The sequence below is a fragment of the Nothoprocta perdicaria genome, unplaced genomic scaffold (genome assembly GCF_003342845.1).
Source record: "Nothoprocta perdicaria isolate Ctin4 unplaced genomic scaffold, notPer1 scaffold_16, whole genome shotgun sequence".
Lineage (NCBI taxonomy): Eukaryota > Metazoa > Chordata > Aves > Tinamiformes > Tinamidae > Nothoprocta > Nothoprocta perdicaria.
The window spans coordinates 4,036,715-4,048,993 of record NW_020454760.1 but is presented as its reverse complement, the minus strand read 5'-3'; the positions used below and the strand labels follow the sequence as shown (position 1 = coordinate 4,048,993).

The following is a 12,279-nucleotide window of genomic DNA, read 5'->3' as shown; positions in this document are numbered from 1 at the left end:
GAGAAGAGAAGAGAAGAGAAAGGAAGTTAGGTAGTAAGGATTAGTGAGAATGTTCAGAAGAACAGAATTAATAATACCTATACCTAGGCTTGACACAATTCAATATGAAATTATCTGTTTGTGTACTGCCTTTCTGTCTGGGTCCGGAGCCCTAACTCTTTTCCTCAAGCTACCTGCTTGCAATTTCTGATCACTTTTTGAGACTTAAATTGCAACAGCACAATAACAAGTGAATTTGGGAACAAGAGCTGACAGATCCTTGGTGCAGGGGCAGTGAAGCTGTAACTGATCAGAATTTAATCAACAGTGGTAAAGCATAGCAGCAATACAGTACAGTTATTTCAGTAATTGTTCTTTAATAACAATTAAGCATGAGAAATCATGCCATGTCTACTTCTAGGCATATAGGAAGTCAAAGGTAAGACACCTCTTTTAATCTGGTCCTAGAAACATCTGCTGTCCCAAGCATATATGTAGTATATCCCCAAACCTGGCATATACAGAAAAGGCTGTTGCCTAAATTTGCTTATACCCACCATTTTTCAGCATTTCAGGTTTAGCCTATAACTGTGGACTAAAATCTTAAAACACAAGAACACAGCCAGCCCCAAACAGCTTCAATGGGAGCAGTCACATTCATTTGAAGCAACACCTTATTTCTGCTCACTTCAGCTGCACCATCTCTTAAGTGTAAGTAGTTTCCCTAAGGGAAAAATACTGTGACTTCACCTCAGAGAAGCTGAACTCTACAAAGGACGCAGGAGAGGAGGAGTTAMACTTATTTCCACACTTCAAAGGTGAATAAGATTAGCCTGGGGTCATAACTTTGGAGAAGTGAAGGATGCAATTTTTCAGGTACCCCATATTGGTCTGTCACTTACCCATGAAGAATAATATCGGCAATTCTAATTGTTTAAAGCAGCTTCTCTACATTTAATAAATGCAACGATGAGCCCCATGGAAAAAAAAAAAAAAAGTCATGCAATAACTCTTCTGAAAGCTATTACAAGGAAATTTAAAGTGATTATAATGCAGTCATTTCAGAACTACAAGGACCTTAAGAGACCACAAATTTTTCATGGCTTGCACATCAGAAGAGCAAGCATGAAATCAGTTTTCAGCAGGTGCCAAAGTAGAAATGAGAAATGAACTCTAGAAACATATCCAGCCTCTAGAAACATATCCAGCCTGTTTGCTATCAAATGCAGATCAAAGATCTGGACTGAAGATGTCTCCCAGCTTAGTTACTAGGGTTGCCTTTAAGTTTAAACACGGGTGGTGTAAAGACAGGTATTATTTTTAACTTCCAAAGACCAACCACTCAAAGACCAACTACTCATCGCACTTGAAACAGCCTTCCAGGCATATCTAACCACATATTTCTAATCTTCACCAAACTGTCCCATTATTTGCCAGTGGCAACGATGGACCATGTGAGCTCCCTGMACGCAGCAATGGTGCCTCCCTTACCTCCTCCCTTCTCACAGGCGTGCTGTGCGCGGCCACCGCYGAGAACTGCTCGAGAGCGTTTTGATGCTCCTCGCTCAGCTGCTGCTGCTGCTGTTGCTGCTGCTGGTCTGGTGGCTGTGGCTCTGCTGGGCCCTGCTGCGCCGGGGCCTCCTGCTGATCCTGCTCCTTATCCTTGGACTCCGAATCTGATCCTGATTCCGTAGTCATGGTTGGTTATTCTGGAAAACAAGGTGGTTGGGCCTCCTGAGTATGGTTTTTCATTAGTGGTTTCTTAAATTACATTTTCAAAGTAGAGAAACCAAAATTACAGAATTTTAGCCTTATTATACGTGGCCTTTAAAACTAAAGCGAATATTAAATGGGATTAATGGAAAAGCTTCCCTGATACAAAAAGAAGATCCATATCTAAAGAAGACTGCATAGACATAGAATTTTACTCTACATTATAATATACAGAATAAAAAAGTTCTAAAGAGGTTGTAATTCCCGAAAGAGAGTAATATATTGAGAAAAGCTTGTGTAGCTTAAGGTCTAAAATCCAACACACTTCACCATGACTAAGGTTTATAAACCATTATCAAGGAGTAGCTTTTAAAAATGTTAGGTCTTTCATTCTTTGCATTTAGGTCTTTAGGTCAACACATACTTAAACTACCTGAAAAAGAACTGAAGTACTTTTGATGTCTGCAGCCAATACAAGTACTAGAAACACTTGAAGAGGCCCCACCAAGATCAATGCAAATGCATAATTCTCCTTAGTTACAGTCCCGTCCCTCCTGATTCAATTCATTAACACTTCTGTCATTTTTCTCAAAGTGCTGCAATTGCCAAAAGAAAAGTACTTGCATCATATAATTCTAAGAATTATATTCAAAAAAAAAAAAAAGGAAATATTACTTTGCTTCAATAGTAAGAAATACCTCTGTTTGAACTTAGCTTTATTCAGTACTAGATCAGAAGGGCAATATTAACATTGATTCAAAATCTTAGCACAACTGTTTTGAAATTAGATATTCCCATAAAAAATGTGTAGTTGCTACCAAAGCTCAAAACTATATAGAAGCAAACCCTAACTTTAAAAACAAACCAACATGTTTCCATTCAAAGAAGGATTTGAAAAAAGCAAATTGTGCCAGGTCACCAAATCAACAGTCCTGCACTTTTATTACTTGCGCCTTCTCAGTCATCATGGTCTTCTTCTGAAGCATTTTGATTTTAAGCAATTCTAAACAGTCAAATCAGACTGCTTTAATCTATTTATGCTCATCAACAAGCCATAAGTTCCTTAACCTTGTAACCCTTGCAATTACAAGCAATTCCAGTGTACATAAAACTGGTAGAAAGTCACTATCAACTCATAACATATGCCATCATGTTTACTAGTAGAAACAGATTCCCTAAAAGGCTTTTATATATATATTACATTAAGGAATGTAATATATATTTTTAACCAAAAAAGTAATCTTTGTTGTATGACAGAAAATGTTTTTGATGGGATCAATTAATATTTTTATACTGATTCACATATTCTTTATTTTMAAAGCTACTATATTTTCCAGTGAGTGTATTTCTCTGTGCAGTCATTTACAGCAAGCAACTTTAACTTTTTAAACTTTCAACAGCATTCAGTTTGCATGTAGTTTTTGCATGGTAAGTATGCATGTGGATATACTTTCCTAGGTTTTATATAACAAAGCAGCGTGAGACAGCAGGAACTTGTAACTAGAAGACCTGTGTTTGAGGACAGATTTTCAAGGTATGAACATACAATACCTTTGTAAACATGTCATAGTTTTCTGCACAAAAGTGAGCAGCTGTATGAAAAATACTCTTTAAATAACCTGGTATTCACACAATGTCTTTAACACCTACAAAAGTAAAATTTCTTAAAATGTTACAGACAGCAAGCCACTTCTCTAACAAAACTTCGGACCCTTATATCAGAGATGGTCACTTTAAACTCATGACATGTTCAGTGGAGAAAAACAGACATTTCAGAGTGACTCATCTGACCTATTTTGGATGTCTGCTTTAAGCTGAGATAAAGCACATGCTTGTGCTATTTCTTTCTATCCCCTATGACAGAAGCTTAAAGAGTTTCTTTAGTATCAGTGTTTACAGGTCCATTCTCCACACTGTGTTCCCCCATTGAACCTCCACATTCAAATCATATCAAGTCACCTTTTTCTGTATGCTTTAAAATGAAACTGCAATATAATTTTATTCTCTCATAGTTTTGCTTTGCCCATCTGCCAGAAAACATGTAATAACTATTCTTAATCTGATGCTATTTTGGCTGCCTTTCTTTAAAGACAGCCAAGTGCACAAGCTTTACAAGTTTCTTCCTCCACTCTCAAACCACACTCTGTGCAATCATATGAGATATTAAACACAAACTCAGCAAGCATTCACTCMTTAATAATAATCTGTTATGTGATTTTTTTTCGGCAATAAATACAGGTTAGTAAGTTACAAATAAGTGAATTAGTTATGAAACTATCAATAAAACAACTCCAAATGGCATAGTTGACCAATACATATTATAATGCACTGAGGTTCTAATGCCTTTTTTTTTTTTTTAAGATTATTTAAAGAAGTATGAATAAAAAACAACTGTCACTTGCTGTTTTGAAACACAGTAAATCTGAGCATCTTGAGGTATTCATCTACATAGGATAAGACTGCTGGATGATATGGATCAAAAGTCCTCAGGTTTCATCCCAGCGTTTCCGGAACATAAGTATATAGTTTATTTTCTAATGAACACTTGTAGTCCAGTGGAGTCTAGTGTTTACATGGATATACTCAYTAAATTAATCTCATAAAAGTCAATTTATGATTTTTCAACTCAAAGAATAAAAATCCAGTTCTTTAGCTATTCGGTGAAATTCTCACATGACAGAGCACTTTACGATTTCCTGAGTTTCTGTTTGAGACTGGATTTCATTTTAGTTATATATGAKGTTTTGCCACTTTAAGAGCATTTTATTGGAAAACTTCTTGTGAATTATCAACTTTTTTTGCTTAAGTGATTCTCTGGATACAATATTCCTGTCATTAATCAGACACCAGATGGATTTAATTAGCCTAAGGTTCTCCATTTCCAAATGTCTCTTTTATTTACCTATGCATACTGATATGTTTTATAACAAATATTGAGGACAAAATACTATTGATTTCATATTGTTATCTTAGAGATGTAAACAGAAGGAAAGCAAACAGATTTTAAATCCAAATTCTTATAAACTTCTCAGATGACTGTACTGTTAAAATGTATCTCATTCCATCTAAGGCAGGTCTAAAACACCAAAATTACAAGATGGAATAACAACATTTCTTGCTCATTTAGAGCATACACATAGGTCATTTTGCTTTCTCTAGTAAAYACTTTTTCAAAAAATAATTCTCAAACATTTCATTTATTATAAATGACATAACATCTTCTCAAGAAAATGCAGTTATTTATTAATTGATTGGGAGAACAGTGATCTAGAATAGACATCCAAATGGATATTCTAGAAAAAATCTAGCAACATACATATTATTTCACTTCTGTTTCCATGAAAAAATCTTCTGCATACAGTACTAGTTATTTCTGTCATTTGCCCTATGTACTTAATTAGATGAGAATTTRTTATTTGCATTTTATTAGCTTATTTGCTACTTCTAGTTAAACTCTGTGTAAAGAAAGACATTACTGAAGTTCCTTAAGCTTTCTATGATCGGAGGAACTCCAATAATCAATTTCATCTTTTTTCCACTGAAGAAACACTAAGAAACTAAGAACACTAGAGAACACTCTACATTAGAGAAAGRAGGAAATACTATGCAACACAGATGTGTATTTGGATATCAAAGTTTTGGCTTGCTTTCTTCCATTCAAGGATTCCAAAAGGCTGGTTTAGTCCAAATTTTACACAGATGCCATTAACACTGAGTAGTCTCGGTCAAAAGTCAATATGGTTGTAGAATGCAAACAGTTTGAAAATCAGTGTTTATTATTTAAAGAAAAATATGCCAAAATCTTGTTCATTTTAATCTGTGACAACTATTTAAAAAACACACTARAAGTGGACGTACATTCAGCAATTTTTACAATAACTGAGATCACAGTTAAAGAATAAATTAAGGACAAAAAGCATATTAATATACCATYAAGGTATTAAAAATTCTGCAAAACACCTACACGGTATATTTTTTAATTATTTTGATTAGATCAATTTACAGATAAGAAATCTTTTCTCATATATTCTTATACTGTACAATGTAAAAACATTTCATATGAATAACAAAAGCTGCAAACCTGCTCGCGTAAAACTTAGATCCTAAAACTTTCCACTCCATCTGRTCATTATTACCTACAGCCACCACTGTCTTGTGATTTGAGGTACTTCTGTTTCCATTACCAATAACATATGGACTGAAAGCAACCCGTAATTTGCTTTTTCCCATATGGGAACCAAAAATCCTATTGTCCTCTATTTGTAGCTCTCTGACTAGGCAAAGGCCAGACCCAGGCAGCGTTGTCTGTTTTCCCTTCAGCAAGTGACAATCACAATCTAATGTATATATTCTACAAGTTATTTGGCACTTTGTGTCCCGTTATTAGAGGACAGCCCTCTTGTGTCCCCCAACTACTGAGCAACACAGGTCAGAGCTCACTGAGAGCTGTGTCCATGGGCTAATCTACCCAGTAGTCATTAATAAGCCTTTATGTATTTTCATCAGCACATATTTTTATATATTTGATATATTAAGTAAATGGAAATCACATTATGGAAGAAATTGTAAATTAATTCCCAAATAAATTGCAACGACTCAACAACACAGAGCCAAGCATAATTAAATGAACTATACATAGTCACTGGCTATTTCCTGCAATGCAAAGATTAATGATTTATATACAAAAACATCTTTGATCTAATTAATTCTCTTTGTGGAAAGTTCTCCTATAATTGCAACAATTTCTGAGGATTAGCATAAATCACACTGCAAAGATCCAACTTTGAAAGTTTCGTAATAGAATAATGATTCCATACTTTTAAATCAATGTTCCACATAACGAGAACCATATTTATACAGTAATGATCCCTGATGAGAACAGCATACGGAGAACAGCATTGAACCAAGAGCAGTAACAGAAACGTCAATATATGATTCTAGAAAAGAGATCACAGTAGCTCTGTAAGCTTGAAATATAAACTACTCTCATGCAACTGCTTTACATCTCAGCTCCTTTTATTCCAAGTAGTTCCTTATTAAGAAAAAGATTACAATTTTTTTTTAATCACCTTCAATTTGCATGAGAGTGGGGTTCATGCCCATGAGGGCCTAAGGCACAAAAGCTTGGAAGGGGCTTGTTAGAAGAGAGGCAATGGCCTTAGGAAAGGTGAAAGGAAGGACTCCTGGTGCAGCGGGCACATGGAGCTTGATGATTGGCCAAAAATCTTTCTTTTCCCATTATCATCCTCTGTCAAGGCCACAGGTGACTAGAGAAAAGGGAGGAAGAAAAGACCAAGAGTCTCTCTGAAGGCTAGAGTCAAACACATGGATGGTGAGCTGTGTTATGGCTTCCTGAGTGGGCAGGATGCTGAACCTGGAGCCTAGACCCACTACCTAGTTCTTATACACTTAGAATTTCAGACTTGTCTGACCATGTCTCAGACTTAAACCAGTAAAAGATACACATAACATAAACATGCAAGAACCAGCAGGTAGCAAAACACACACAAGCAACAGAAAGCCAACAAAGTAACATGAGAAATAGAAGAAAAACACAAGGGAGAAACCTGTTGAACACGGGGTGCGATTTGGCAGGAGTACCCCTGTGGCACCACAGAATGGGGTAAAAGGTACCACAGCTCTGGTGGGGTAAGTTTTGGGCCCTAAGCAAAAGAGAGACTCTAGAAAGGCCAAGCAGGTCCAAGAAAGACATGAGGCAGTGCTGAAGTGCATTGTGTGAGTTAACGCATTCACCAGGTGCTCTAAAGAGGTGCTATGCAGACTGCTGTGAAGTCTCCTGATGAAGTTGGAAGTGGGAGAAGCAGAAGCAGTATCTGAATAAGGAGGGGGAAGAGACATTTGAGACCCTTCACCAGACACATCCTTCAGTTGAGCAGAAAGGAAAAGTGATGGCAGACTTCAGCCATCCAGRAGGACTCAAATCTCCCTGCTGCCACCGCTCTGGCAAGCAAGTCCTACAAGGAACCCAGCTGAAAGAAAATGCAGCTGGCTCCTTTCAAAGAGATGATGTTCTGCCCATAAAGGTGGAATTGCACAGCATTGGGAAGTTTTTAAATAAGAGGAAAAAAGAAAAACAAAAAAAAACAAGGACACAAACCTTAGAGAGGAATATAAAAGACTTGCATAAACATAAAGGACAAATGAAGACTAAGATGCAAAGTGACTTACAATCAGTGTGTAATGCTGCAAACAAGARAAGATTCTATAAATACACTAGCAGGAAAAAACAGATCCATTACTTAACACAAAATATCACACAAGAAAGGCCAAATTACTCAACTCGCTGTTTCACAATAGTCAGCTGTGACCACCTACTGAGCAAGGCTTTCACCTAACATGTGGGATGTGCAGATGAAAGCTGGAATAAAGATAAAATAAATACAATAGTAAGTTAGATGTGCACAAGCCAGCAAGAACCATTGGAAATTACTACTGCTTATGACCATTTCTAAAGCATTAACAATTAGCTTGAAGAAAAAGAAGCGGCCAGGTAGGCCTATAAAAAGAAAAGACAAAACACAGCACCTGATTTTACAAAAGGAAAAAGAAAATCCAGAAATTATACTTTTAACACCATGGAAGTTTTTAGAAGATATTGWTAAAGGATTTCTAATCCTGTAAAAATAATGAGATTACAGAAATAAACGGTCAATGCAAATTTAGCAAGAAGTGATGTCAAACTCATGCAATGTCTATCTGTCTGGCTTTCACAGGTCATCTGTCCTCGCTGATAAAAAAGAAAGTGGTACACATGACAGAGCCTATCTTTAGCCTTAAGCAAAGCTTTTAGAACAGTTCCACATGACTTTTTCATGAGCAAGTCACAGAAACAGTTTAAATAATTTAGAAAAGGGATTTAAAAAAAAACCCGATCCTAAGAACACTTCCCAGTAGCATGTTGGCAACCTATGAGAACATACCAGCTGAGGCATTGCAGCCTGTCCTGGGTCTAGGGCMATAATGAATAGACTGCAGAATAGTGAGTACACAATCACATGGRGAGAGACTGGGGCAAAAGCATATATCTGCTGAATCAGACTACATTCCAAAGGATAACTGCAACAACAATGGGGAAATCAAAGCTAAAAAATATGGGAAATTGCTGGTTAGGCAGCAGTAATGAAGCAGCATAAGGATCTGAAGTCACACAGTAAATGAGAAAAATTTCATCTGGAACATGCTAACAGGACTGTCATATGTGAAACATGAATTTGACCAGTTTTGCGTTTTTCAGCAACAGGGAGATGTATAGGGCACATTATGTTCCATTATGGGCCTCATAATTCTTGAAAAATATGTGTTAGAGAATGTCAAGAAGAGAGTGGCAAGAATGATACTAAGGAAAACACGACTGGTGAGGAAATGTTTAAGTATCTAGATTTGTTTAGTCTGGGAAAGTGAAGGGCAGGAGGAAGCTGCAAGAGCCTTGCAATATGTAYAAGTTTCTTGCAGGCAGAAAGTAATTCTGCATTCCCCAACTGCAGGACGAGAAGAGCTCAACTGGCATCGAGTATGATTTAGAGTGGATGACACACCATCTAYAAGCACAGTGAAGAGAAGCTCTCTATAGCTGTATAAAACTGGAAATTTTTATGTACACATAAACAAAAGTACCAGAATTCAGTGGCTGCAACCCTATTAAGCACAAACCATTGAAGTTTTGTTGGTTCTGCTCCTCACTTCCATTTGGCGCAGTAATTCTGAATTCACAAAGTCCATCAATTTGTTTTGGGATAAACTGGGCAATATTTTTATTTCTTCTTTAYCTTTCATTTCTGTGATTCAGTGAGCATTATCCAGTTCTGTTGTGTTTTGTAGATGGGCAGCTTCCCACAGCAATAAAATCAGAATCACTGCAATTTCTTTTGCCTCTCCTGCACACTTTGTTTAGCAAGAGGATGACCTCTGCATACCTCCCTGAAGACACYAGATAATCTTTTGGAAGTTGTATCAATTAGGATACCCCAAGGTATCTGAACTTCTGAAAAGGATCAGAGAAAAATCAGGGCATCATAACTTGTTCCGGATATTTTTTTTTTCCCATCCTGCTGTTCCATCTTCATTGATTTAATGGACAGGGAAGCGAACTGCATTTTCCTCTTAAAACATCACCTAATGCTTTCTACATGTTGGCAACTTCCCAAGCACCCACAGCCTTCCCTGAGCCCAGTCGAGGGGACAGTTCTGCCTCAGCTCCCCACTCTCGAGTCCTGGCTGTAAGGATTTACCCAAAAAGGCTGAAGAAACACCATCGTGGCCACAGCCAGCCACACATCTTGCAATTTTTACCCAATGCTTCACTCTCAAATAAATGGTATACATTAAGTYGGCGGTCACACAAATTCCTGGGAGTTCTGTAGGTAACTGTAGAAGAGCTGGAAGTAACTATAGAACAGCACAGTGATTAAAGCCAAGACTGACTGCTGTTTCTTTCAATCCAAAAAAATAAGGGAAAAAAAAGAAAAAAAGAAAGTAAAAGGAAGTCTTGAGAAACATGAGAAACTGCTGCATATAATGAGCTTCAGCAAAGTGCTATCCTTCACTGAAAAACTTTTATCGACATAAGCATTGTGATTGYATTAAGATATGATGGGGAGAAATAATGCACATATAATTCAATAAATAAGCCTGCCAGGGAACAATGGAGGAATTAAAGGYGGGGGAGGAGAAAACAGATGTGAGGAGGAAGAAAAGGAAATGAAGAACCAACAATCCAAATTAGAGCTGCCTTCCACAGATGCTGATCAAGAGATGATTAAGAATAAACATCACTAATTTTACCCTTTTCTCATTTCAATTAAAAAAAAAGAAAGAAAAAAAAAGGAATGAAATCCAAACAAAGGAAAATTCAGCAAAACTGCATGTAGTGATATGCTGTGATTATGATTGATTGATAAATATTTAATTCAGCAATTAAAAGTCAAAAAAGAGTTGTCAATGGCATTCTATGATTCTTTGCAAACAAGAAACTGATTATTTGAGTTTACATTTACTTCAGTTTCTGACCTTTCTGAATTGCTCTGCAGCCAAATATTCACATGGGCTTGATTGTGCACCGTTCACTACTTAAGTCTTATTTAATGCTGCAGAGACCGTGTGTGCTTCAGGCACCATATTTTTAGAGTTCATGTTTTTTTGCATTGTGTAGAAAATAAAATCAAATTTAAATTAAAAAAAAAAAACTAATGCTGCACTAGTTGCTGACATATGACAGGTGTAGTAGATTACTACACTACCCTCAGGCCAAAATACTGTATCAAACCGTTACAAATGTGTTATCCTAACACCTGTGAGCAGTATTTTGTCTTTCATACTCTACATAAACAGACTGTGCCACAGGCCCCCAAGCTGGTGACCTGTCTAACTTCACACAGACAAGCAGATTAGAAATGCAAGGTACCAGTCAGAGCACCACACAAAGGCCTTCTGCTCCATCCCGCCAGAGGTTTATCTTAAGAGCCTACAAAGCAATGAAAATATGAGAGAATAAAATCTAAAATATTAATACGACTTCTGTCATTTCCTTGACATCTTATTAACTAGGATCTGGTGAAAAATCCAGTAGCTTCTGCTTCATTTTACATAGTGGGGCTTTAGCAATCCACAAAGAATTAGCCACCACTGTATCACTTACTTGCAAGGCTGATGAAATACTATATTTTCCAGTTTTGCAGCCACTGGATACTTTTCACATTACTATTTTTTTTCTTTTTCCTTTTCTTTTGTTCAGTCTGATATGGATCAGAAATGGGAAAAAAAAAAAAAAAAAGAAATGTTTGAGGCCAAAAGACAGCCTGCTAATGCTCCCTGCTGCCAGTGACCATCTTTCCCATCACTTGCTACCAGTCTCTTCCAGCAACAGACACGAGTACTACAGCTGCAAACCTCAACATGTGCCCAAATGTGCCACTACCCTCAAATATATTCCATTTTTTTTTTTTTTGTCAAATTGTCCAAAGTTAAGCCATTTTTATTTCTTTAAGGGCTTAGCAATCATTTAGTTTCCAAGGAAGATGGCTGACAGCAACTGTGCAAYGTCTGGAGTCAGAGGAACTGCTTCCATTGTGTTACACCAGATGAGCACTCACTCTCTAGACACTRGGGAACTGTAGGCTGTTTGCAGGAATACCACATGACATTTTTCTGAATGCTGGATTAAAAAAAAATAGAAAAAAAAATCAGACTCAGTAGGCAGAAAAAAAAAAAAAGAAGAAATTGCAACATTAAGTAGCAAAAAACCAGATGAACAAACCTTGAATGCATAGCAAGTCTTATTGAAGTAAATGAAGTTCTATGTGAGGCAACAGATCATGCTGGAGCTGAAGTGCCTCTACTTCATTTTACTCTGAGTTTTTTTTTTCAAAGTATCATACTTATTTTATATCCCATTTCTCAGCTTTCAATGTCTCTATCACAGTAAGGCTATATTATGATGCTCCACAGTGTGTTTTGTGGTAATAACTTTGGGTTTTTTAAATAGATAATTCATTTCATAGCTAGTTTTTAATCTCCTGGGCATTCATGTCAGATTTTGACTTAAAACACACCCTGTAATATCAAGTAACA

The 12,279-nt window shown here is 36.7% G+C and overlaps 1 protein-coding gene across 16 annotated transcripts in view; it reads right to left on the bottom strand.

Annotated features, from left to right (window-relative positions):
* The window catches only part of EPB41L3 (erythrocyte membrane protein band 4.1 like 3), a 91,304-nt gene that overhangs the window by 64,470 nt on the left and 14,555 nt on the right, over window positions 1–12,279 (bottom strand). For all 16 annotated transcript variants that reach the window (XM_026035421.1, XM_026035418.1, XM_026035419.1 and 13 more), the window contains one exon: window positions 1,471–1,688. In XM_026035421.1, coding sequence (XP_025891206.1) covers window positions 1,471–1,677 — 207 coding nt within the window. In that variant the 5' untranslated portion in view covers window positions 1,678–1,688. Of the gene's footprint in view, window positions 1–1,470; window positions 1,689–12,279 lie in introns of those variants that run through there.